The following is a 27,504-nucleotide window of genomic DNA, read 5'->3' on the forward strand; positions in this document are numbered from 1 at the left end:
TCGCGCAGGAAGCCTATTTCGCGCGGTGTGTGTGCGTCGGGCGGTGCGGGAGGCCGTGCGGACGGTTGGTTGACGGGGACAGTTTGATTCATTTGATGAGGAATCAATGATCCGCGTTTGATGGTCACACTGGAACCCGGCGCCTGGTGCAAAGGTACGATGCGGCTTTTGCAGCTCAGTGTGAAGGTGCGGCCGGACACCTGTTCACTCCCAATCTCCTGGGGGACAGCGGTGCTTTGCAGCTGCTGCCCGAGCCATGCGTTGCTGCAATTATTTTACTTTGCTTTTTTTCCCCCTCATTTAAACAAAAATGTTTTCGGTGCAATCCCACATCATTTACTGCACTGGGTCGGGGTATTATTGCTCCATTTGCTTTTATACGGATTGCATAATGACAATTTTGTGCACGACCCACTCGACTGTGGGGTGTGTGTTTTCTTCCTCAGGGCGCCCCAAATGCCTTCACAGCTGGTGACATTTTTTTTTTAAAGTATAGTCAACGGTTGCAATTGTGGGGAGCCGTGGAACCAGCAGTTATAATTGTGGGTAGTGGTACAGCCAACGGTTGTAACTGCGGGGAGTGGTGTAACATGGGGTGAGCAGTGCAGCCAATTTGCTCGCCATTTCTCGCAAACTTGAATACAAAAAATAACTGGAAATCTGTTCTTTGTAAACCTAAACATGGGATAAAAATAGGTGAGGACTGAAATAACTCCCTTACTTCCTTCAAAATGTGCTAGACGGATTGTTGCAACATTCTCATCAAATTTCGAATCATTTCGAAATGTACAGTTATTCTAAAACCATGAAGTATGCATCTTAACTTGACCTTTTTGCTGCCTTCTGGTTTCCTGTATGGAATAATGTGGGATTAGGATGAGGTACTGGAAGTTATACTTCAGTTAGGAAAGGCTGCAAAGAAAACCCAGGGAGCTATAGGTCTATACACCTAATATCTGTGGTTGGTGAGTTACTGGAGGGGATTCTGAGGGATAAGACAGGGCTGCCAACATTGGGTGAGCTTGAAATTGTGCAATCTGGTGCATACTGTAGTGAGTCTTTTAACTTGCACTTGAATGCAATATTTTAATGCTTCAAATTGGATTAGGTATGAATAAGGTTAGGCCAGGCTCTGGTCAACAGGTGCAGCACATAAATGACCTTAGTATATTCATGTATGGAAATCAGATTATAATTCATGCTGTTATGCATATATATATATATAGATATAGATATAGATAGATATAGATATATAGAGAAACAAAAACATAGAATCAAGGCAAGAGTGGTCAGAATTCCATCACTGGTCTGCACAAATAAATCAATCAACCTTACCCTTTGACTATAGAAACAAGACGAAAATAATGCCACATTTTCAACCGTATATGGTTCAATGAAATTAATATATATATATGTAAAACATATATATGGAAGCAGGCCTTCGGCCTACCAAGTCCACACTGACCAGCAATCTACGATACACCAATTGTATCCTACACGCCAGGGACAATTTACAGAAGCCAATTAACCTACAAACCTGCACTTCTTTCAGATGTGGAGAAACAAAAATATCCAGAGAAAACCATGTGGTCATAAGGAGAATGTACAAATACTGTACAGACAGCACCCGTAGTCAGGATCTGATCTGGGTCTGTGGTACTGCAAGGCATCAACTCCACTGCTGCGCCACCGTGCCACCCCATTAAATTATTTTTTTTCTGTAATATATTATGGTGTCACGTCAATAAAAATGAACACATGAATCTGATTTCTGGCCTTAGTTGGATAATACACATCTCCAGTCATTGTGTTTTATGGCTGGTTTACAACCTCTTCAGTCTGAAGGTCTCGACCCGAAACATCACACATTTCTCTCCAGAGATGCTGCCTGTCCTGCTATTCCAGCTTTTAGTGTCTTTCTTCAGTTTAAACCACCATCTGCAGTTCCTTCCTACACCCTTTGTTAAGCGAAACAGGTCCTATTCTCATAATATTATTCTCCTCAACTAAGTATTTTCTTCACCTCCCTGGCTGCAGAGAATACAATCCCAGTTATCAAATCTTTCTTCAAAGTGAAAGTTTCTTTATGGGAAACCCGCCGACGGAAAACTATTCTCATTGGTGAGTGTGGAGGAGTGTGACTTTATTTATTATTTATATTTTAAAAATATATATTTTTGAGCGTGAGAACTTCTGTCATCAGCGTGAGAGCATGAGAATTTTGTCAAATGCGTGAGTCTCACGCTCATGCGTGAGAGTTGGCAGCCCTGGATAAGATGTGCATGCATTTGGAAAGACTAAGGTTTATTAGAGATAGTCAGCGTGGCTTTGTGATTATGTCTCACAAATTTGATTGAGTTTTTTTTACAGGTTGCTGAGGATAGGGTGGTAGCATAGTCTATATATCCTTTGATAAGGTTCAGCATTGTAGGCTACTTTGGAAGATTAGATCACATGAAATCCCACAGGGAATGCTAATTAATTGGATACATAAGTGGCTTGATGGTAGGAACCAGAGGGTAATGGTGGAAGGTTGTTTTTCGCACTGGAAACACGTGACTAGTGGTGTGCCTTCAAAATTGGGTTTAAAGGTTTGTTGTATGTCATCTATATCAACGATTTGGATGAGAATGTAGAAGGCATGTTCTGTGGCAGGAAGGTAAAAGTAAGTCTTTATACGACACTAAAATAGGTAGTATTGTAGACAGTGAAGAACGTTGCCAAGATTATGGCAGGTTCTTGAACAGTTGGGTTAGTAGCCCAAGGAATGGCAAATGGAGTTTCATTCGTATAGTGTAGGGTGTAGCTTCTTGGGGAGTCAAACACAGTGAACGGTAGGGCTCAGGGGAATACGTGGAATAGAAGAATCATGGTGTACTAGTACATAGTGTCCTGTAAATTATGTCACCAGTAGACAGGGTGACGAAGAAAGCTTTTAGCAAGCTGGCCTTCATCAGTCATGTTATTAAGTATAGAAGTTAAGATGAAAATAAGACAGGTAATGTTGGAGGAACTCGGCCTGAGTGCTGCCTGATCTGCTGAGTTGCTCCAGCACTTTGTGTCTTTTTTTTTGTAAACTAGCATCTGCAGTTCCTTGTTTCTACATAGAAGTTGGGGTGTTGTATAAGACTGCACTATTAGTATTCTGTTCAGGTCTGGTCACTCTGCTTCAGGAAATATGTCATTAAGCTGAAAAGAATGCCAAAAAGATTTACCATAATGTTGCCAAGACTTGGGACTAAGTTATAATGAGAGGTTTAGAGCTTAGGAGACTGAATGGCCATCTTACAAAAGTATAAAATCCTGAGGACCAAGCATACAGTGAATGCACGGTCTTTTTTCCAGGGTAGCGGAATCACGAACTACAGAGCACAGGTTTAGGTGACAGGGGAAAAGATTTAATAGAAACCCGAGGAACTGCTTTTTCACACAGTGCCTAGTAGATATATGGAATGAACTTCCAGAAGAAATGGTTGAGGCGGATACAAGAAAAATATTAAAAATAATTTGGAAATGTACACAGAGGGGAAAGGTGCCGAGGGATATGTGAGAAACATGGGCAAATGGCAAAGTTTTGGAAGGGCATCTTTGTCAGAATGGATGAATTGGACCGAGGGGCCTATGTCAGTGCTCTATGACTTCATGATTCTCGGGTGAATGGGTGGTTGATGATCTGTGTGGGCTGAAGGGTCTGTTCCTGTTCTGTATCCCTCCATGACTCAAGATGCATTATCTCAAACATGATCATGTTGATGTTGGCATTATACATAGCTGTGCATCATCTCCGCCTCCCTTAATCATCATAATCGTACTTTATTAGCCAAGTATGTTTTGCAAATACGAGGAATTTGATTTGCCATAGTCATACCAATATAAAGCAACAAGACACACAAAATACATTTTAATATAAACATCCACCACAGTGACTCCTCCATATTCCTCACTGTGATGGAAGGCGAAACAAAAGTTCAATCTCTTCCCTTCTTTGTTCACCTGCGGTCGGGGGCCTCTAGCCTTCCATTGACAGGACGATCTTGGCTTCCGTAGCTGGCGGTCAGGCCCTCTGCGTCGGGGCAATCAAGCTCCTGCATCGGGGGGGGATCTCAGCTCCCCCGTGCCGGGCAATTGGACCCCGGGTCGGGGCTAGTCGACCCTCTTTCAACTTTGGAGCTTCCTGACATCAGTCACTACTCGAGACTGCGAGCTCCTCGATGTTGAAATCCGCAGGCCGTGTTTGGAGTGTCGATCCCAGGGAAAGGATCGCAGTCCACAGCCCCGGGGTGGGGTTCAAAGTCAGTCTTGAGCAAGGCCTCCAGCCCCATGATGTTAGGCCACAGAGCGACCAGAGATACGATCCGGAAAACAATCGCATCTCCGGCAAGATAAGAGATTGAAAAAAGTTTCCCCCAACCCACGCCCCACATAAAACAAAGCCGAGAACATTAACACATACTTTTAAAACACACTAAAAATAATAAAAAAAGATGAAAAGACAGACAGACCATTGGCGAGACTGCCATCGCTGAAGCACCACCTGGTGATCCTAGTATTCCAAGTATCAGATTGTTTGACAGATGGTTAGCACTGGGTAAAAACATCTCCCATTAACTGTTGGGAAGACCAAACGCACTGATATCAATTCCTGTTGCAAACTCTGTTCTCTCACCTCCGACTATTTCCTCCAGGAATCTATAGTAAACTGAACCAGACTATTCTTGATCTTGTTACCATGTGTGAACTGGAGTTGATTTTTGGACCATACAATTGTGCCATCATTAAGACTACTTATTTCCAAGCCTAAATTATCTGACTCTTTCTTCCCTAATTTGTTTGCAAACTGATATACTTTATCTTCCTAGAACTATAGAGAGAGGTTGAGCAGGCTGGGACTATTCCTTGGAGCGCAGAAGGATAAAGGAGTACTTACCCAGGGTAAGGGAATCGAGAACCAGAGGACATAGATTTAAGGTGAAGGGAGAAAGATATAATGGGTATCTGGGGGGTAACATTTTTGCACAAAGGTTGGTGGGTATATGGAATGAGTTACCAGAGGAGGTAGTTGAGACGGGGACTATCCCAACGTCTCAACTATGCCTTCCGCTCCACCAAAATATGAAATTATTGTGGAAGTTATCTATCATTAATCGGGTTTCCACAACAATTTTGATGGTTTATAGCGGGTGGCAAATAATCTAAGTGCCTGCTACAGTAAAGTGAGCTAATCCACGCTTAAAATATTGTGTAGTAACCTGCATGTAAGCTGTGCAATATTAAAACAACAGTATTTCTTCCTTGTGCTTCTGAAATTTGACATTTGTCAGGCTGGAAACAGTTATTGTTCATCTGCATAACACCTGATTACACCCTCTGGATGTCACAATGGGTTTTTGCAAACAATGAATTATATTGTTTACTAATTTTTAAGACATAAGTTATCCATATTGCTAGCACCATAAGAAAGAAATGCACAACTGACTTGATAAACCCTGAAGGGTTTGGGTTGGAGGCAAAATCTTGATTGGGAGACTCTTACTCCTACTCTTCAAATAGAGTCTTGGGATCTTTTGCATTCAGTTCCATAATAGTATCAGACATTGTGGCGCACTCAGTATTACACTGGACGTTCACCTAGATAGTGTGTTTAGGTTTAAAGCTGTTGTTACTCCATTCTGTTGATTAATCTCATAGGCATGTCAGCCTCACCTGTGCCTGTCCTTGCTATTGTCTTCTTTGAGCCCTTGCAACTTGTAAATGTACTCTGCACCCTCTCCAAGTTCAGTATATCACTTCAGGGCTGAAGTGTCCAGAACTGTCCAGCAGGGGGGCGAATACCAGAATTCTTCACAGCTGTAACCATTTCACAAGCTTATCTTATTTAAACAAGAGTAGAAAGGCCAGAATCTCATCAGCCATTTAATATAACTCTGTTGGTGTGCCCATTTGATCCTGGACCCTTCAAAAGCCATTCAATGGTTAGCCTTCTCATCTTTGAATACAAGTCCTATTGCAAAAAATGTACTTGTACCTTAACATAACACTGAGGAAACTCCAAACTGCGAAAGATGTTGACCTCAAATTAAATTCCTATCTGCCTTTTCAAATGAATGTAAAAGATTCAGCGCCGTGTTCAGCCCATGTGTGCTAACCAATATTTATCTCTTAGGCAGTATTCATCAAAACATGTTATTACTCAATTTGCTTTTGATGGTTCTACAGCATTTTTGGCTGTCCTGTGGGTGTGACCAGGGGCATAAATAAATCCGTAATAACAAAGAACTGTAGGTGGTTTATCAAAGATAGGCACAAAGTACTAGTGTAACCCATTTGGTCAGGCATCTCTGGAGAACATGCATAGGTGATGTTTTGGGTTGGGATCCTTCTTCAGACTTAAATAAATCTATCAATTTTAATTCATGACTGAATTGTTGACATAAGGTCTGAGGGTCAGCACCATTGAAAGTATTAACTAAAAGTTATGCACATTTTAAGCCTGTTTCATGAAGTGCCTTTATGTCAATAGAGTAGGAATTTTTCGGACACCACCAGATTGATCCAGAGTATATTGTACTCCATCTCTGGAAGGATCTGTGGATGCCACATTGGCCTCTCACCAACCTCCGAACACAGAATCCTTAATCCCGGCAGACTCCCTTGGAAAGGGAGATGGATATTCAGGTAGTTAATTTGTGAGGGACGTCTGATACAAGGAAAACTACTGCTCCACCTTCCGTGATAGAGATGGGGTCTACTACAACGAGTTGGAGACCAGCGTACGTCTAAACAGGCGCCGTGCGAAGGAGGGCCAGGGTGTTCAATTCTAGTATCCTCACCTGTAGTGTGTCACTCACTGTGCGTGAAGCAGGAAATACAGGGACAGGCATTTGGTATAAGGTGAAGAAGGTAATGCTGGAGGAGTGAAGGAAGGTTAATAACTAGGCAGAGAAGATTACAAGAATGGTCATGAGCAGGACCATGGAGGAGGACCTGAATTTTAAACCCACGCATTAGAGGACACAGACAGTAGTTCAATGAAGACATGGTATTTGAAGTATGGGATGTACTGCTGTAGAGGAAGTGGCCTGAGTGTTTTAAAAAACTAGAAAGCTGTATTATAAGAAGCAGTTTGAGAAATTGTGTCCAAACATTATAATTATTTTGCCAGTAGTGGGGTAAGGTAGTGCCAGAAATCGATAACAGAGCATGAATGGAGTATTTGAAGCCTGACTTTGTCAAAGCTCATGATAAGGTTCACCCTGTTTGCTTTAACTTGTGCAGTTGACCAGGGAAGGAGAGGGATTGAGCAGCAAGAGTACACATGACAATAGAGAAGCCATTGGTATGGACCAAAATTGGCATAAACACAACTTTGATAATACAAAACCTGCTATTAATTGGAGACGCAAGAAACTGCAGATGGTGGAATCTTGAGCATAAAAACAAACTACTGGAGGAACTCAGTGGGTCGGGCAGCATCTGTGGAGGGAATGGGCAGACAATATTTCAGGTCAGGACCTTTCTTCAGACTGATGATACATGTGGTCGTCTCGTAGTCATGGGGTGAAGTAAGATATGAAACGGATTAACAGCGTGTGAAATTTGTTCTTGTTCTTTGTTGTAGTAATCTATGGCAATAGCAATTGAAAAGATAGATGAGAGAATTTCTTTCTGCCGATTGGAGAGTTTAACAACAGGATAAAAAATATATATAATTTATGAGTAGAAAACGAGAAATAATGTTTATCTTGTTTGTTTTTGATGAATTTGTTCTTTAGATTGATGAGATGGCCACTACTGAAACTGCTGAATCAGGAAACAAAATGGGAGATAAAACAGTCAGCAATAAGGTGCCATGTCCGTTAAAAGTACTCTACTGTGGAAGTAAGTTTGACAAGTACTATGTGCTAAAACAGTAAAGGGCCTATCCCACTTTCACGACCTAATTCACGATCTTTTTTACTCGTGGACATTTTTCATCATGCTAGAAAAATGCCCTGACCTACTTGATGCCACGAGTATCTACGACAAGCATCACGGCCTGCTGCGACCTACCTTGTGACGACCATGCTGCGAGTATGAGTCAAGGGCAAACTTGGCAGAGGTCGTGAAAGTGGGACAGGTCCTTAACATGATGAGGATCTTATTAGTTTGATGTGATGAAATGCCGGGCTGAAATGATAACGTTTTAAACAGTTCTACATCTAGTCATGTTGCCAGAAATATGGAAAATGAAAATGTAACCATGATCGCATACAACAGGATTTATGGTAAAGTTTGGATGAACCTGTTCATTATGAGGTGAGGGGAGATGGGAAGAAGGAAGAACGAGCAGCAAAACTGAGAAGGGAAACAAAGTTAAGCCAAAAATGGGTTTTCAAAATACATCGATGTGGAACAAAAAACATTTAATAATACCATATACATAAAATGTTTTACTTATTTACATTAAACATCTAAAATAAAGACATGCCCAGTGCAATGACATTCTCTATGACAAAGTATCATGTTTTTTTTAATTAAAAAAATCTTTTAATGGAATTTAAATTATCTAGCAAAAATATTATGAAGTTGTTTATTCCCTGTATATTATTCTAATTAAACATTGGGATATGAGTTTAAATTGCATTTACTGAACTTGCCACTTCTAAGGCATATAATTGGCGTCTTAATCAATTTGCTTAATTGATTTAATTGCATGCAAGCATTTTCAAACTCTTTGTACATTACTTGTTCCAAAATTTTATAATTGTTTAAACTCAAATTACTGTTTTTTCCCTCTTTCTAGTCTGTTCATTGCCAACAGAGGTAAGTACAAATAATTACCAAATCTATTAAGCTCTCCTTTTTATTTTTGTTTATTACTTTTTTTCCTATTTTGAATGGTATTTTTCAAGTTCTCTGAGCCTCTGTTGATTGGATGGTGTAAATGGATAGCAATTTACAATTCCTGTTTTTCACAGCTATACAGTGAAAGAAAAGATAGGTTTATGGAGAAGTTACACTTCTTTAATTAAACTTTACTGCACCCATATTTCTATTTGCTTAGCTTTTCATGTGACCTTTATCTGCATTTTACTCGGACTGTACGAATATTCAGTTATAACAAATAAAGTGTTGATACATATGTAAATGGCACCTTAAGACCTTTTTATATCCCAATCAAGCACACTCCATGGTTAAATTATTAATGATTTCATACTCCCAAACCATGGTCTATGCTACAAATAAGATGGGCATCAAATATTTTAGAGGGAAGAGAAAGATACAAGGAACCGCAGGTGCTGGCTTACAAAAAATAACACAAATGTTGGAGTAACTCAGCAGGTCAGGCAACATCTCTGGAGAACAAGGATCGGTGATGTTTTGGGTCAGAACCGTTCTTTAACTATTTTATATATATTGGCTTTAGTTTAGATTTTACTTTTAGAGATACAGTGTGGAAACAAGCCCTTTGGCCCACCGAGTCCACGCTGACCAGCGATCACCCATATACTTGTTTTATGTTATCCCACTTTCTCATCCACTCCCTGCACACTGGGGGCAATTTAGAGGCCAATTAACCTATGAAGCGACATGTCTATGGGATGTGGAAGTAAACCGGAGCACCCAGAGGTAAACATGCAATCACAGGAAGAATATGAGTGCTTTACAGTGAGGCTAAGTTGTAGACATTTCTGAATTCAACTCAATTCAAGGTTTTTATTTGTTGCTGACTTGAGAGTAGTTTACATAGCAATGTAACCGGGGAGGTGCAGGAAATCACTGGCAGCAGGTTCGTGGCTTCTGCATTTAATAGGATGTTAGAGTCATGCAGCATGGAAACAGGCCCTTTGGCCCAACTTGCCCACGCCAAGGCGATTGTCTGGACGTTGCTAACGGTTTCTCAGTGAGTACGGAGTTCTATAACCTTTCCCACTTTGGAGCACTTAAGGCCACTTCCTTTCAAAATGACGCATTTCAATTTATTTTCACATTTGGCGAATGTACCAATTTTCTGTCATTAGGGATCAGTACTGTGCCATTTATATATTTTGCACTTTAGTAGTAGGCAGTCCATAGATGATCTTGATAACCACACACAGTCAATACTTCTGGCTGAGTCAGTGGGTTAGGTTTGTCTGACATAGTATAGAAATATAGCATGGAAGCAGATTATTTGGCCCACTGAGTCCATGCTACCCATAGATCACCCATTCACACTAGTTCTACATAATCCCATTCCCTACAAGCTAGGGGGTAATTTACAGAGGTCAATTAACCTACAAACCTGTATGTCTTTGGGATGTGGGAGGAAACCGGAGCACCTGGAGGAAACCCACAAAGTCACACAGGGAGAACATGCAAACTCCATATAGACAGCACCCAAGGTTAGATTGAACCCGAATCTCTGGCGCTATGGAGCAGGAGCTCTCCCAGCTGCATGTTGAACCACTGCTTCTTGCCTTCTACTGCTGTGAACCTCTTGAAAATCATTATAAACATTAATTTTCCTTTCAGAATTTAATAATATTGTTATTGTGCCATGAATGTACTGATAAATGTAACGTATACTCAGTAGGTCCAGTAGTGTCTGTAGAGAGAGAACTTGAGCTGTTATTTCAGGCCAATGACCTTTCCTCAGATGTTATTGGTTTTAGGTTGTTAAATGGTGTATTTATGTCGAGTCCATTTGGGCATGTTTGAACTGGAAAACTTTGCTGTTACAGAGAATAAGCTCAAAATGCTTCTATTATGTGTTTGAATTTTGACAACATTTGAAGATTTTGATGTTTCTTTCCAAAATTGTATGATGCATTACCTCGTATAAAAACTAGTAATGGGTTGGCGTTTTCTATCACGGAATCAATATTGGCTGCTTGGCTTCTTGATTCTACCATTGGTACTTATAATGTTGACTCTCCAAATGGGAAATCTTCATTAACTCAATAATGTTTCTAAAATTATTATATACACGCTGTTTGTTTTGACAGTATTGTGAGTATATGCCTCAGTATACCAAGTGCAGGCAATGGCTGGAGAAGAACTGCCCAGAGGAATTTGCAAAACTCAGTATAGGTATGAAAGAATCATTTCTTGTGTTGTATTTTAAATATAAAGATCTGTGCTTCAGGATGTTGATGTGAGCTCCCTTTGGGGAAACTAATTTTTGAAGCATCTTATGTGGTGCTGTACTGTGCTATGTACTGTATCAGTTCCAAAGGTATTAATACAGCACCCTATCTCCTGCCTTTATGTTTTGCCATGATACAGACACTGGCCTTACTATCTCCAGTCAAAGTTGCTATGCTGCTGCAAGTAAGAATTACATTGTTCTGTTTCGGTACAAATGACAATAAAACACTCTTGACTTGAAATATATCACTGTAGTTTAAAGCAACATAAATTATTAGTAAGAAAGGCTAGCTTATCCACAAGCTTGTGTGTGTTAAAGTGCCCAATATTCCCAACCCACAATTGATCATTTAATATCCTAACAGAGATAACGACCATAAGTTGTAAATTAATTCAGAGGTGGGGAGATAAGGGAGAGAGAAGAAACATTTATTTCACAGTTTAATTTAGAGATACAGCATGGAAACAGGCCCTTCAGCCCACCATGTCAGTGCCGACCATTGATCACGAGTTCTATGGTATCCCACTTTCTCATCTACTCCCCACACACTAGGAGCATTTTGTTTTTTACAGAGGCCTATTCATCTACAAACCCACACGTCTTTAAGATGGGGGTGGAAATTGGAGCACCCAGAGGAAGCCAACATGATCACAGTAAGAATGTGTAAATACCACACAGACCACACTTGAGGTCAGGATCAAACTCAGTTCTCAGGCACTGTGAGGCAGCAGCTCAACCAGCTGTGCTACTGAGCCACCCTTTCTGACTTTTTGCCTTCCACTGCTATGAACGTTGAAAAACTAAGATTAAAAAATTACTTTCAGAATTCAATAATATTGTTATTGTGCCAAGAATGGACTGATAAATATAACATGCATTTACATAAAATTCCAGCAGTATTTGATACTTTGATGGAAGAAATGGGTTAAAACAAAACAATGTCATCTGTCTTGGCACATAGAATAGGCACAAGACAAACACAAGTTCATCACAATTATGAAGACATCTTTAGAATCTGAACACAACCAAGGATGATTCTCCCCATCAATATATGTTGCATGAAGATCTTTTCTAATTTGTATTGCTCAAATAATCCACAGTCTTTCAGCAGTGGCATTATTAAAATGTTATTGTAAAAGATGTTCTCGCTTTTGCACAGTTGTAACATTTTGGGGGAAAAATGAACTAGTCTTTGTTTACGGGGCATAATGTGAATGCTGACCCTGTATGCGTCAACTCCACCTAACCTGGCTTGTAAATCTTGAATGCAAGTGCCTTTCTGCTCTCTGGAGCACCACAATTAATTTCTTGATTTGCAATTAGCTGGAAACTTCCTGCAGTCAGTAAACTGTCCAAGAACCTTCCTGGTCTTGCGAGAATTAACAAGCACTGGATAAATGAATGTAATAAGGAGGCAGTCTTTGCATCATATCATTCTTATAATTTCGCTTTTGCTTACAAAGAGTTGAGATAGATTTTAAAAAGTGTTAATTGTGTTTTATCTACAAACTATATAGTTTAGACATACAGCATGGAAAGAAGCCCTTCGGCCCACCAAGTGCATGCCAGCGATCATCCCTGTACACTAACCTACACACACTAGGGATAATTTTACAACTTGCCAAAGCCAATTAACCTACAAACCAATACGTCTTTTGAGTGTGGGAAGAAAGAGCACCCGGTGAAAACCCACGGGTTGACGGAGAGAACGTATAAACACTGTACAGATAGTCAGGATCAAACCCGGATCTCTGGCGCTGTAAGGCAGCAACTCTACCATTGCACCACTGTGTCACCCTAAATTGCTTGAGCAGTTTTTCTCGACTAGATCATGTCAACAAAGTATACAATTGAAACTCAGAATCTACATCAAATATTTATTTAAAAAATGAATGAGACAAGATTTTCCATTGAAAATTAACTCTGATTTTTATTTAATAGATCAGTCTACACAACCCGATTCAGGAGGAGGAGAGCCGCCAGCTGGAGAGGAGGAAGAAAAGAAAAAACAAAGACGAGGTTACTGTGCCTTTTATATCAAACATTTACAAACATTCAAAACAACATAATCAGTAGGAGGCAGCTAAAACATCACTGAAGTAGCCACCGGTCATTTAAAAGAAAAATTAAAAAAAGTATGAATCTCTTGATTTCCAGCTACCTATGTGAAAGGTCCCTACCCAAAACATCATCAAAAATTTATTTCAGAGATGTTACCTGACCTGCTGAATTACTCCAGCATTTTATGCCTATTTTTGGTATAGACCAGTATCTGTAGTTCCTTTTTATTACCCATTTGATCTGCTTCCAAGTAAATAATGGGTTTATAGGTCCCACATTGACTGAGATCCACAGTTGCACTGTACTTTCTGGTGAGTAGATAGCCTTTTCCGAATCTGAATGTAATTTTCCACTCAAATATTTGTATGTGCAGACTAACTCTCCCCAGTTGACAAGTGCAACTGTGGAGAGGTACAGACAATGGCCCACCTACTGACTTGTGGTGGAGATGCATGCACTATGGACGATCTCCACAGAGGCACAGATGTGGCACTGGCTGTGGCAAGGCAATGGCAGAACTTAGTCTGACACACGAGCGAACGAACTGCATATATGTCGACTTGTATATTCAGACTAACTTCAATGCACATTCCATCCATTTAAATTAAGGTTTGTGTATATTCCAAGACCTCCCATTTCCAGACACACTCAATTTCTTCCACTTCAGTAGTGCAGAGTGAGAGAGTTCTGCTACACCAAAAAGCAATGTATCATTGGTGTAACTATGAATAGTTACGGGTTACACATCCGTCAACTAACATCAAAGCTGGGCGTTTATCTCTGTGTGGTAAACTAAAGCTTGCTACGTGTCCACTCCGTTTTCTGTTTTGCTAGTACTTTGGTTTAATGTAAATAATATTGTCAATGTGTTAACCTTGAACTGCTGCTTCTCTATAAAACAACCCTCACAAATAATTAATAGTTGGAATATTCTAGGTTTCAATACAGTTTTCCATTTGGCACTTTTCTAAGAGAATGTTGCCTCATTAAACAATCGGATCACAAGTGAGCCTAGTTGGCAGACTCTATGACTCTTATCTCAAATTATATACTTCTATCTTCAACTGCTTTTCTGCTGAAGAAGTTGTTGATCATTCGCAGAGATACTTTTCTGCGAATAGACAATCCCCAATGCTTGGGCAATTGGCCGTGCGTGGCCCTGTGAATGTTGGCTACCCAAATGTGGAAATGGTCATGAATTCCATCCTTTTCTTTTTGCACTTATTATGAACACTTAATGGAGTTTCATAGTTTCCCTGGACCATGACCAGAAGTGATGTATTTATACTAATTTTATTCCCTACTCTTCTAGACTTAACGCATGGAGAGGAGTTGGAACTCCGTGTTTAGTTTCCTGAATTGCAATTATTGCACAAAAAATAAAATATTATTTTCTATCCAATTTCTTTTTAAAATGCAGTTTAAAGATTCATTAACACAACTGATATGCCATTTTCTTGCCCTCCAGAGTAAAACAATATTTTTAAATATTCAAAATGAGCAGTATGATTTGTACTTGAAAGATGTACTTGCAGATGCTGGAACTCTTGTCAAAACACAGAGTGCTGTATTAATAATAATAATAATAATAATAATAACTTTATTTGTTAAGCACCTTAAAAACAACCAAAGCTGACCAAAGTGCTGTACAGAAAAAAAGAAAACAAGCAAGACATCATAAAACAGGCAGAACAACAGAACATACAACTAACACGAGGCGCATAAATTACATACAAAAATCCAAACAATAAATAAAAAAAAAACATAAAACACGAGTACAAACAACGCAGCAAAACCAAGCAAATAAAGTTAATAAACAATTCAACACCTCACTGGTCTACAAAGGCCATGGAGAATAGATATGTCTTCAGGAGTGACTTAAAAACAGCTAGAGAAGGGGCCTGTTTAACGTGCAGAGGCAATTCATTCCACAATCTCGGAGCCGACACAGCAAAGGAACGGTCCCCTCTGAACTTCCGCTTAGTCTTTGGCTCAATCAGGAGCAGCTGATCATCTGACCTGAGAGAGCGGGAGGGCGAATAAGGGTGAAGAAGCTCAGATAGGCAGGACGGGGCAAGACCACTTTGGGATTTAAAAGTAAATAAAAGAATTTTAAAACGATTCCTATACTGAATAGGCAGCCAGTGGAGAGAGGCCAAAAGGTGTGAAACATGATCATGCTTTTGTGTGCCAGTCAAGAGACGAACAGCTGCATTCTGTAACATCTGGAGACGGGCGATGGAGGACCGACTAACCCCCAGATACAGTACATTGCAGTAATCCAGCCGGGTGGTAACAAAGGCATGGATTACCGTCTCAAAGTGCTGCCTTGACAAAATCGGCTTTATTTTTGCCTTTATTTATTAACTCTGTTAGTGGGTCTTGCAGCGCTGATGGAGGGAATACCATGGGCTCTCAAGTTGTTTAGCAGCCTTTGTGATGCACCTTATCAAAGGCCTTCTGAAAATCGCTGCCTAACTCGCTGGTTTAAAGGCCTGTCCCACTTGGGCGTCATTTGCGCGTCACGCAGGTGGAGCGCCAAGATTTTGTGAATCCCAAAATCCTGGGGCGCCCCGTGCGTCACTGCCTACGCCACCACACGCCATGCGCGCGTAATGCACGCGGTACGCACATCACGTGTGCGTCGTGACGCCTAAATGATGTCGCGTAAATGACGCCCAAGTGGGACAAGCCCTTTACTCTGGCACTTTATGATTTGTGCTTAAGTGGCAAGTTACATGTCAAATAAAGTTTGAATTTTCTAACTACAGATAATTTACAAATGTGATTTGCCTCTATATAAAGCAAGCTGAGCATGTGCGGATTGTTGGTAGTGATCGAACTCGTGTTCTGATAAAAGTTGCATTTTTGTTTTTAAGGTGGCAGAGGTATAATTAAACAAAAGAAAAAGACAGCCCCTCAAAAGGTTACAATAGCCAAAATCCCAAGAGCAAAAAAGAAATATGTAACAAGAGTCTGTGGCCTTGCAACCTTTGGCAAGTATTCGATGTTAATCATTTTACTGTCATTTTATATTCTTCTGAATACTGGGAGCATGAAAAATATGAATTGGAATTTTCCTGCATGTTAATTTCATTCCTATTTTCTCTAAAATTGCCTCTCCTCAAACAAAACACCTTAGCAGTTGAACAAAATATCATGCAATAATTTAATACAGAGAGGGAAACTGATGGATTAACTGAATGCCTTTTATTCTTTTTAATTTCCCACGCAACATTGTTCTAAAATTGGAATTTGGTTAACTCAGCCCAAAATCTTAGTTGAAATTATTATTAATGGTTCTTTTCTTTGTATATAAAACAGAGATCGAACTTAAAGAAGCCCAACGATTCTTTGCTCAGAAGTTCTCCTGTGGAGCATCCGTTACAGGAGAAGATGAAATTACAATTCAGGGTGATGTAACAGATGATATTATGGATGTAATTCAAGAGAAATGGCCAGAGGTAAGACTTCCTTTTTCTTCACTGCCACACGGAGAGTGGTGGGGGCCTGAAACTTATTGCCAGGGTGGTGGTGGAGGGAGTGTTTAGTGTTTAAGGGCTTATAGATAGTCACATAGAAGTGCAGGGAATAGATGGATATGGAGCATGTACGGACAGATGAGATCATGTAACTTAGCATCTTGTTTGCCACAAACATTATGAGCTACTTTTCTCTGCTCTATAAAATTTCTCAGATTGTGGCTTTGAAAACCTTCACCAATGTTGAGACTAATTGTTGTTCTGAAGTCTAGGTCTGAAGAGTGGTCTTGACCCGAAACACCACGCATTCCTTTTCTGTAGAGATGCTGTCTGACCCGCTGAGTTACTCCAGTGTCTAACTTCAGTTTAAACCAGCATTTGCAGTTCCTTCCCACACATGAAGTTAATGAACTTTAAGTTCAAGAATAGTCCCCTGATGGAAGTGTTCAGGTTTGATGGGTGTTCAATGCCTGCAATCTATGCACATACAATGCTGAAGAAATTCTAAGCACATATTTTCTGGTGTGTAACAAGGAAAATTGCCTTCCTAATGGGCCCAACCAGATATATCAAAAGTGTGAAGATTAATTGGAGAGAGAATTGTACATTACAGGAAGGACGTGGGGGCTTTGGAAAGTGTGCAGGGAAGGTTTACCAGAATTTTGCCTACATTAGAAAGTATTAGCTCCAGAGAGGTGTTAGACAGACTTGCATTGTTTCCTCCAGAATGCCAGAGATTGCGAGGACACCTGATAGAAGTATATAAAATTATGAGAGGCATAAATAGGGTAGACAGTCAAAACATTTCCCCCATGATAGAATAGCCTTAAGTCGACGGGGGCAAAGTTTAAAGGAGATTTTGAAGGAAATGTTCTTACAAAGAGGGTGGTGAGCGCCTGGAATGCACTGTCGGGGTTGGTTGAGGCAGATACAATGATTGCAATTAAGAAGGTTTTGGATGGGCATACAGACATGCAAGGAATGGATGCACTTGGATTATGGACAGGTAGATGAGAGATGATCTTGGCATCATGTTCGGCACAGATATTGGCTAAAAGGCCCATTCTTGTGCTGTACTGTTTGTTCTATGTTCTATAAAAACGTATTGCAGACTCCAGGGTTTGTCAGTGGAGGCGAAAGAAAATAGGTAATTTGCTACTTTCCATCAATGGTGAGGGACTATTCATTATTTGCAGATGTATTTATTGTTCTCGGTACACATTGATGCATTTGTTTCTTTAAATGCAAATCTGGAAAAGGAATTTCAGTTTCATTTTTACAGATATAGCATGGAAGCAGCCCCTTTGGTCCACCCAGTCCACATTGGTCATCGATCACCCGTTCTCACTAATTCTATGTTATCCCACTTTCACATCGACTTCCTACACACTGGGAGGTACTTACAAAATCATGCACCTTTGGGGTGTTAGAGAAAACCAGAGCATTCCGAGGAATCCCACGCAGTCACAGGGAGAACGTACAAGCTGTCTTCAGACAGCACCTAAAATCAGGATCGAACCTGGGTCTCTGGTGCTGTGAGACAGCAGTCAACCAGAAGCGCCATTGTTATTTTGAGGTTTTAACTTTACCAGAGTATCTATCTCCGGAAAAGAGCTCTGCTAGATTGTTCTTAAAATTTTTTTTTTTTTAAACCTAACACTAGGGCAGCGGTAAAGTTGCTGCCTTACAGCGCTTGCAGCACTAGAGACCCGGGTTCAATCCCGACTCCCGGTGCTGTCTGTACGGAGTTTGTACGTTCTCCCCGTGAGCTGTGTGGGTTTTCTCCGAGATTTTATTTCCTCCCACACTTCAGACATACAGATATGTAGGTAAATTGGCTTGGTATAAGTGTCAATTGTCCCTAGTGTGCGTAGGATAGTGTTAATGTGCAGGGGTTGCTGATCGGTGCAGACTCAGTGGGAGGAAGGGCCTGTTTCCACCCTGTATCTCCAAACTAAGGTAAACTAAAAACCAGACTAGATTGTTCTGATCTAACTTGGGTTCACTGCCTCTCCGCCCCCACTATTCTTCTCTGGTAATGGAGGGCCAACCCAGCCCGCTGCATTGGACAGGCATACTGTATGCTGCAGTGGCTGTAGGAGGTGAATAGGCCTTGGGTGTGTAGCGTTGGTGCTGGCTGCCGTCAAAGTAATTTGAATTTTATTTAGTGTCTCTGATAGCTGAAGATTTAAAAAAAAAATTCAAATAGATTGGAATAATTTTAAAAATAAGAATTTTTTTTAAATCACATTATAAATATATATATAATTGAACTGCATTCCTACACATGTCATTTTGCACAAGGATAACAAAATGCATGTAACACTCCTCTCTAACTCTGTTTCCTGTTATCTAGTGCATCTTCCTTCCACACTTAGTGTAATGTTTGATGTGGCACTTCATTTAAATATTCCTGGAAATCTAAGTTTAGTGCATCCTCTGACTTCTGCTTTTTAACTGTCACAAGACTCTGTAAATTGTAATAGAATCATTGCCAATTCGTACTTTATCACAAAATAACAGGGTTCATCATTTTAAATAGTTGGAATAGATTGTAGAGCCTGGAAGGGTATAAAATACCTAATGGAGAGATGAGTATCTGTTGAGAACAGGAAACTGAGGCCACAGCTGTGGGAATGATAAAGAGACAAAAGTATAAAGACAAATGCTCAATCATACTTGTGATCTGAAGAGGGAAGCAATACGCCAGCAAGTATTTGGTCCCAAGGTAGAGCAAAGCACAGTGAGTAATTAATATAATAAACATGAAACAATTAAAAACTAGTCACCATTTTATGGAGCCTTCACAGAGTGCAGAAGTAAAAGAGCAGGTGTTGCATCTTCTAACATGTATGTGAAGGGAGCACTGTTAGGAGATGGTGGACGAGCTGGGTGTGGAAGGAATTATATCTTTGGAATACTGAAAAAATAAATCCCAGATGTGTTAAAGAATTCGGAGAATGCTCTACTGAAGTGGTGGCTTCTGGTTTAAAGGGTGAACCCTTTTATGATTACAGGAGGGAATGACAGAGGTGAGGGCAAAACTCAGATATCGAGGCAAATACACACTTGGGCCCTTGTCAACTACAGTTGAAACAAGACCAACAAAGCATTGGAATGGAAAGCTGGCAGCTATCACCAAAGTATTGAAAATAATAGAATTGGATAGTATTCTCATAGGAAGCAAGGAAGAAGGAAATGTGATTGCGGTACCAGCAGGTTTATATTGGGTACTGTTTGATTTGTTTCCCCAAATGGAGATGGCGTAGAAATGTCGATGATCACCAATGTAAAGGCAAAGGAGGACCAAGGTTAATTGCATTTCCTAGTTTGGAGTAATAGTGGGAAGCAGGACAAGGTCAGTGGGAATCAAGATGAAGAAGACTGTGAAAGCTGCAATGCCTTGGTTCCACAGCCAGCCAGGCATGGTTAGTAATATTGTATTTTATATTTAGAAGTATTAAGGGAATTGAAAGGAGTGTTCAATTTAAGAATATATTTATTTAGGCAGAGGAAGATGGTTGTGGGTATAAACTGATGGGAGTTTTGTTCAAGAAAAAAGTCCTGTTGAAGAGTTGTCGCCCTGTCCTAACTGGATCCACTTTGGATGCTTTGAATGGTCAAAATGTAGATCTGAAGTTACTGGATAAGGAAAGACCCATCGAGAGAAATAATGTAGACACAAAATGTTGGAGTAACTCAGTGGAACAGGCAGCATCTCGGGATAGGAATGAGTGAAGTTTCGGGTCTGAAGAATAGTCTCGACCCGAAACGTCATCCATTCCTTGTATCCAGAGATGATGCCTGTCCCGTTGAGTTACTCCAGCATTTTGTATCTATCTTTAGAGAGAAATAAGGTTCTTGAGGAAAGAACAGGCTGAAGTGTGAATTCTACAATGACAATCGTGTTTGTGTCTCGTGGTAAAGGGAGAGAAACTGGTTTGGCATTGAAGGTTGAGTTTAAGTGCAATGTCAAGAAATGTTAGGTGAAATAATGATTAATCTTGATTTCTAGTGTAACAAGATAGAGAGAGGTGTCAAGAGTTGTATTATGTAGGTCTGTGTTCAAAACAGCAGGGTGAAAATGCACCACATTATATTACAGTATCAGGGCTGGACCTTGGAGAGAAAGGTGATGTGAATTTACTATAGTCGATCAGTGTGGAGGGTCTCTGAAATTAGGACTGATTCATGCTGGCTTTCCCCAGTGGACGTCACCAAAGGGAAGGAACCAGGTAGAACAGGAATTTGGAAACTGGACAAAGGGGAGAACTTTAAAATGACATGAGTGTGGTGATAGATTTCATCATCATGCTAACTTGAGTTCAGTGAGGTTAGACTGTCAAGGCATAAAGTTTATTATAAAGATGTTCTCGGACAGGTACAGAAGCATCTGCAGGTGCAAGGTTTGGAAATATCTGCTGTCTTGGTTCCTTTTGTCCTCACTGCTATAACAACAACCTTATCAGGCTCTGGTTAATGACTACCTAATAACATTTCAGGGGTCAGAATATTTCCACCTTGTTTGAATATTTATGCTTGTCCTGCATAATTCAACACCGACACTGAGGGGACTCAATCAATCTTCTGTTTAAATGTAACAAAAATGAACTGCAGATGCTGGTTTATACCAAAGATAGACACAAAATGCTGGAGTAACTCAGCGGGTTAGCCATCATCTCTGGGGGGAAATGGATAGGTGACGTTTCGGGTCTGAAGAAGGGTCCTCGCCAATCAATCTTGTGTTTAACCTGCTTCACCTTTCCAGTTGCTGAATGTAAATTATTCTTGCAGGTGGATGATGACTCAATTGAAGATCTTGGAGAAGTAAAGAAGTGACCAGCACTTTTATTGTTCGTTTCAACTGGTGGAAGATATTTGGACAAACAGTGATAAGGCTTTTTATTACAGATATCCCCTCTAGTCAAATGTCCTCAATGGATTTGAGGCTATTTTCTTGTACTTTGGTTGCCAAAGCTCCTGTGAAAATTCTGGATTATGCTTTAAAAAAAGAACATTGAGTGCACTAAGATCCTTAGTTTAATAAAATATCTGTTTTGATCTCTTGTGGATCATTAGAGTTGGGATTTGTTTTCAAACATTGTTAGTCCAACGCATTGTGGTTCTGCATCACCTACCAGACAGCACAAAGATGTGAAATACATGCAAATGCAATAAATAAAAATACATTAACCCTTTCAATGGGAGCTAGGTAATTGCTTTGCAACTGACAACTATCATGAAATAATATTTTCTGATTTATGCAAAGATGATCAAATTCATTAACAGATTTTGAAACTTTGAAGATTGAAATTAAGCAAAGACAAAGGTTCTGGGAAACCAAGAATGCAGTCACAGATAAATTTACATAAGGAGTATCAATATCAGAGAGTCTTACATAAATATCCAGCTGCATATGATAAATGGAGGATTAGCACAGTGGTGATCATTGCTTGATCATCACACATTGCACTTCCATGCTGCAACCTTCCCACAGCAGCAATAGTTAACCACTTGTAGCATAACTACCTCCATTTATGGCTGCTGTGTTGGTTAGAGATACACTAATTACGCTCGCTACCTATTCTCAATACTGCAACATTAGGGTTAACTCACCTTGTTGGGGAATGCTAACATTCTTAGCTGAAGGGATGGTAGTTCCTGCCTTAAGTTGGTAAGTGGACTTTCAGAATCAGATCCACTTTTCCACTGTCATTGCTGAACTAGTACCAGGTGGAAGACCGTCAATGTTAAGTGACCCTCCCACAGAAGGAGGAAGCTTGACACTCAGCTAATCCAGTTGAGGATGACAAATATTCCTGTGTCAGATAAATTGAGATGTTTATGAGCACCATTTGCAAGATACTTGTTGGCTTTCTTCAAATCAGTTGCATATAGTAGCCAAACTTGTTTTTGCCTTTCATTCCACCCCAACAAATGGCACAGAAAGAAGAAATGACAGAAAATTCAGAAGTGTTATTTCTCCATCACACCTATCATCAACTACAATATGATTCAATAGGCTGAAGAACAAGGAAGTATGAACCTCACAAGAAAAATCTATGTGTTTGTGATGGAGGTTTAGCAGTATGCAATATATTTATGTTAATAATCCACAATAATTTGATAATATATGAAACGGAGTGAGAGATAGAGGGGGGGGGGAGAAAGAGAAGGACAGAGATAGACAGAGGGAGTGAGAAAGTGTGGGGAGGGATGGGGAGAGGGGGAATGCGGAGAGGGAGAGGGGAGAGGAGGCAGGGGCGGGATGGGAGAAAGGAAAAGTGAGGGAGTTGGAGGGAGAGGGATAGAGAGAGGGGGAAAAACAGAAAGAGACATAAAGAAAGAGGAATAGATTCAAAGGATTTAGATAAAGTATTGATATGGACAGAGAAATGGAAGATGGCGTTTAATCCTAACAAATGTGAGATGTTAGGAGATCGAATGTAAGGGAAAGTATACAGTTAATGGCTAGCTCTTCACAGCATTAATGTACAAAGGAATCTTGGGCTCCATAGTTCCATAGTCTGTAGCTCCCTGAAAGTGGTAACATATAAATAGAGTGGTTAAAAAAAGCACTGGGTACCCTTGCTTCATTGGTCAAGGCATTGAGTATAAGAGTCAGGAAGTCATGCTGCAACTTAATTAAAGCTTGCGTGGACCACATTTGGAGTATTGTGTACAGTTTTGGTCAGCCCATTGTAGGAAGTTGGAGTGATTTTGGAGAAGGTGCAGGTGAGGTTTACCAGAATACTGGTTAGAGGGTAATAGCTGAAATGGTTCATATGGTTCTTTATTGTCACTTATGCACTGCACAGTGAGATTCTTTTTGCATAGCTCACACATGCACAAGTCACCATATTTTGGCCCCATTTACAAAAGTCCAAAGTCCAGTCCATGAGTTCGATGTACTGGAGAAGCTCCAGATCCAGATAACCCCCAGGCAGCTGCAGGGCCTCCTCCACCGCCCTTGGCCGGCTCGCCCGACGGACCGGCGTCCCTCTCCTCGCCCGACCGACCGCCTCTGTGTCCCGGGGGGCCGACCTTGAAGGTGCTGGAGGCAATACCTACTCCTCTCCTGCTGGCCCACTCCTCGCATCCGTCGTCGTCAGCGGCTCCTCCCCTCGACTCTCCGATCTTCAGAGCTGAGTTCGGCAACTTGTGGATCAGGTGCAGGCAGAGCAGATTAACTCAGAATCATGTTTGACTCGCACGTTGTGAGCTGAAAGGCTTGTTCATGTGCTGCCCTATTCTATGTGCCTATTTATAATATTTCACATTCATCTCATATGTAACTAACAACAGTAATTTCTGTAAAATTGTCAGCAAATCTTAGTTTCTGTTCTGAGGGAATTTCTATTTGATTAGTTGTTCACCATGTCTGGCGTCTTTCTGTAGAAATAAGGAACTGTTGATGCTGGTTTACACAAAAGGACCCAAAGTGCTTTAGTAACTCAATTTGTCAGGCAGCATAGCTGGAGAACATGGATCCGTGATGTTTCAGGTCTGTACCAAAAGCATCACCTATCCATGCTACCTGACCCATTGAGTTACTCCACCACTTTGTGTCCTTTGGTGTAATTCTGTTGCTGCAGAGCTCAGATCCTGCCTAACCAGCTTCTGGTTAACTAACTGACCTCCACACCATCGAAGGAATCTATAGAAGACGCTGCCTCAAAAGGAAAGGAAATGACAGAAGAGTTGAATAGGTACTTCGGATCTGTCTTCACTAATAGGAAGACACAAACAATCTCCCAGATGTACTGGAGGACAGAGATCTAAGGGGGTGGAGGAACTGAAAGAAATTTTCATTTGGCGAGAAATAGTATTGGGTAGGCTAATGGGACTGAAGGATGATAAATCCCCTGGGCCTGATGGTCTGCATCCCAGGGTCCTCAGGGAGGTGGCTCTAGAAATAATGGACGCATTGGTGATCATTTTCCAATGTTCAATAGATTCAGGATCAGTTCCTGTGGGTTGGAGGACAGCTAATGTTATCCCACTTTTCAAGAAAGGAGCGAGAGAGAAAACGGGGAATTACAGACCAGTTAGCCGGTGGTGGGAAAGATGCTGGAGTTAATTATTAAAGAGGTAATAATGGGGGATTTGGATAGCAGTAAAAGGATTATTCCAAGTCAACATGGATTTATGAAAGGGAAATCATGCTTGACTAATCTTCTGGAATTTTTTGAGGATGTGACAAGTAAAATGGATGAAGGAGAGCCAGTGGATGTAGTGTATCTAGACTTTCAGAAAGCCTTTGATAAGGTCACGCACCGGAGACTGGTGACTAAAATTAGAGCACATGATATTGGGGGTAGGGTGTGACATGGATAGAAAATTGGTTCGCAGACAGGAAGCAAAGAGCAGAAGTGAACGGGTCCTTTTCAGAATGGCAGGCAGTGGCGAGTGGAGTGCCGCAAGGCTCGGTGTTGGGGCTGCAACTGTTTACCATATATATTAATGATTTGGAAGAGGGAATTAGGAGCAACACTAGCAAGTTTGCGGGTGACACAAAACTGGGTGGCAGTGTGAACTGTGGAGAGGATGTTAGGAGGTTGCAGGGTGACCTTCAGACTGTTCAGTTTGAAGAAGGGTCCGGAACCAAAGCTTCACCCATCCTTTTTTCTCTGGAGATGTTGCCTGACCTGCTGAGTTACTCCAGCACTTTGTATCCAGCACATTGTTTTTTGTCATTGAGCGGAGGTGTTGCGCGAAGCGATCGCCAAGCCTGCGTTTGGTCTCACCAATGTAGAACAGTTGACACCTAGAACAGCGGATGCAACAGATGAGGTTGGAGGAGGTGCAGGTGAACCTCTGCCTCACCTGGAAAGACTGCTTGGGCCCTTGGATGGAGTCGAGGGGGGAGGTAAAGCGACAAGTATAGCATTTCCTGCGATTGCAAGGGAAAGTACATGGGGAGGGGGTGGTTTGGGTGGGAAGGGACGAATTGACCAGGGAGTTACAGAGGGAGCGGTCTCTGCGGAAAGCAGACAGGGGAGGAGACGGGAAGATGTGGCCAGTGGTGGGATCAAGTTGGAAATAGTGAAAATGTCGGAGGTTTATCTGTTTTTTTGTTACGGCTGGTAGGGTGGAAGGTGAGGACGAGGAGGACTCTGTCCTTGTTACGAGTGGGGGGTTGGGGAGTGAGTGCGGAGCTACGGGATATAGAAGAGACCCCGGTGAGAGCCTCATCTATAGTAGAAGAGGGGAACCCCTGTTCCCTAAAGAATGAGGACATCTCTGATGCCTTGGTTTGGGACATCTCATCCTGGGTGCAGATGCGGTGTAGACGGAGGAATTGGGAATAGGGGATGGAGTCTTTACAGGAAGCAGTGTAGGAAGAAGTGTAGTCCAGATAACCATGGGAGTCAGTGGGTTTATAGTAGATGTCAACCAGTAGTCTGTCACCTGCGATGGAGATAGTGAGATCTAGAAACAGTAGGGAGATGTCGGAAATGGTCCAGGTGTATTTGAGTGCCAGGTGGAAGTTAGTGGTGAAATGGATGAAGTCAGTGAGTTCTGCATGGGTGCAGGAGGTAGCACCAATGCAGTTGTCGATGTAGCGGAGGTAGTGTTCGGGGATAGGGCCACGGTACACCTCGAACAAGGATTGTTCGACGTGCCCTACAAAGAGGGAGGCATAGCTGGGGCCCATGCGCGTGCCCATAGAAAGTTGTGAATCACACATCACAGTCTGCAAAGACAGTAAGTTGGAACAGTAGATGTTAGAATTTAGAAATGGAAATGTGAGGAGTGGAAAGATAATCTAGTCAGCTCTGTTTAAATGGGTAAATGCAAGCTGGTTTATTTTCCAAGAAAGATATTTTTAAATGATAAGAAAAAAAAAGGAAGTATGCTGAACTGAAGTGCATGGAGTGCATGTAACCACTGCAGCAGGGCCCCAGGTCAATAATCAATGCACGGACCCAGTGGGCCAAAAGGCCTGTTTCTGCGCTGTATCTCTAAAGTCTAAAGTGTAAAGAGTCTGATGGTTGTTGGGAAGAAGCTGCTTCAGAACCCGTTTTCAGGCTCCTCCTATACCTTCATCCCATAGACAGGACTGAAATGAGAGCGTGGCCAGGGTGGTGATGGTGGTTCCTTCCACACCCCAAAAACATGCCAGGTTGTAGGCTAATTGTCCTCTGTAAATTGCCCCTGGTGTGTAGGTGGTGGATGACAAGTGGGATAACATAGAACTAGTGTAAATGGATTATCGATAGTCGGTGTGGACTCCGTGGGACAAAAAGCCGGTTTCCATGCTGTATCTCTGAACTAAACTAAACTAATGAAATATAGAACTTTATCTTTGGAGTGGCCTTGCGGTGCTCCTATGCTGAGGGTCTGCGGGTCCGAGATGTGCTTTCCCAGCTTCACGTGATGCTTTCTGTCTGTCAGGAAACTGGTGATCCACCGACAGAGGGGTTCAGGCACAGTTTGGAGTGTAGTAGCTCTGGCACAATGAATGCAGAGCTAAAATCAACAAACAAAATCCTCGCATGGGTCCCCTGGTGGTCTAGTGAAGGAGGCTGTGGGCTGATCCTATAGAGGTGTATAAAGTTATGAGGGGGATGGACAAGGTGACTGCACAGAGTCTTTTTTTCCACCATAGGGGAAGCAAGATCTAAAGTGCAATGTTTTAAGCTGAATCGGAACCTGAGGGGGATAACCTCTTCACCCAGATGGTGTGGGTACATGGAACAAGCTGTCAGGGGGGGGGGGGGGGGGGGGGGGGGGGGGGGTAGTTGAGGCAGGTACAAAAACAACATTTAAAAGACATTTGGATAGGTACATGAATAAGAAAGGTTTAGAGGGACGTGGGTCAAATATGGGCAGGTGGGACATGTTTAG

The 27,504-nt window shown here is 41.4% G+C and overlaps 1 protein-coding gene across 5 annotated transcripts; it reads left to right on the forward strand.

Moving 5' to 3' along the window:
• The first annotated feature begins 4 nt into the window (after positions 1 to 4).
• denr (density-regulated protein) lies at positions 5 to 21,720 on the forward strand. 5 transcript variants are annotated; one of them, XM_055655680.1, is made up of 11 exons: positions 15 to 154; positions 4,860 to 4,932; positions 7,773 to 7,878; positions 8,783 to 8,802; positions 10,968 to 11,052; positions 11,248 to 11,292; positions 11,683 to 11,763; positions 13,052 to 13,129; positions 16,051 to 16,167; positions 16,496 to 16,635; positions 21,448 to 21,720. In XM_055655680.1, the coding sequence occupies exons 3-11, from the start codon at positions 7,782 to 7,784 to the stop codon at positions 21,490 to 21,492; spliced, it is 708 nt and encodes a 235-aa protein (XP_055511655.1). In that variant the 5' UTR covers positions 15 to 154; positions 4,860 to 4,932; positions 7,773 to 7,781; the 3' UTR covers positions 21,493 to 21,720. The 5 variants fall into 5 exon arrangements, with proteins under 5 accessions (XP_055511654.1, XP_055511656.1, XP_055511657.1 ...); XM_055655679.1 differs by lacking the exon at positions 4,860 to 4,932 and having other exon boundaries at positions 5 to 154; XM_055655681.1 differs by lacking the exons at positions 4,860 to 4,932; positions 11,248 to 11,292 and having other exon boundaries at positions 6 to 154.
• The last annotated feature ends 5,784 nt before the right edge of the window (positions 21,721 to 27,504 follow it).

Source organism: Leucoraja erinacea, chromosome 25 (assembly GCF_028641065.1).
Source record: "Leucoraja erinacea ecotype New England chromosome 25, Leri_hhj_1, whole genome shotgun sequence".
Lineage (NCBI taxonomy): Eukaryota > Metazoa > Chordata > Chondrichthyes > Rajiformes > Rajidae > Leucoraja > Leucoraja erinaceus.

Bases quoted from the DNA above. Each gene is read 5' to 3' on its own strand.
- denr (XM_055655679.1), top strand. From the start codon at position 7,782: ATGGCCACTACTGAAACTGCTGAATCAGGAAACAAAATGGGAGATAAA. The intron at 7,879-8,782 runs GTAAGTTTGACA...CCCTCTTTCTAG, and splicing joins AAAAGTACTCTACTGTGGAA to TCTGTTCATTGCCAACAGAG. The intron at 13,130-16,050 runs GTTACTGTGCCT...TTTGTTTTTAAG, and splicing joins AAAGAAAAAACAAAGACGAG to GTGGCAGAGGTATAATTAAA.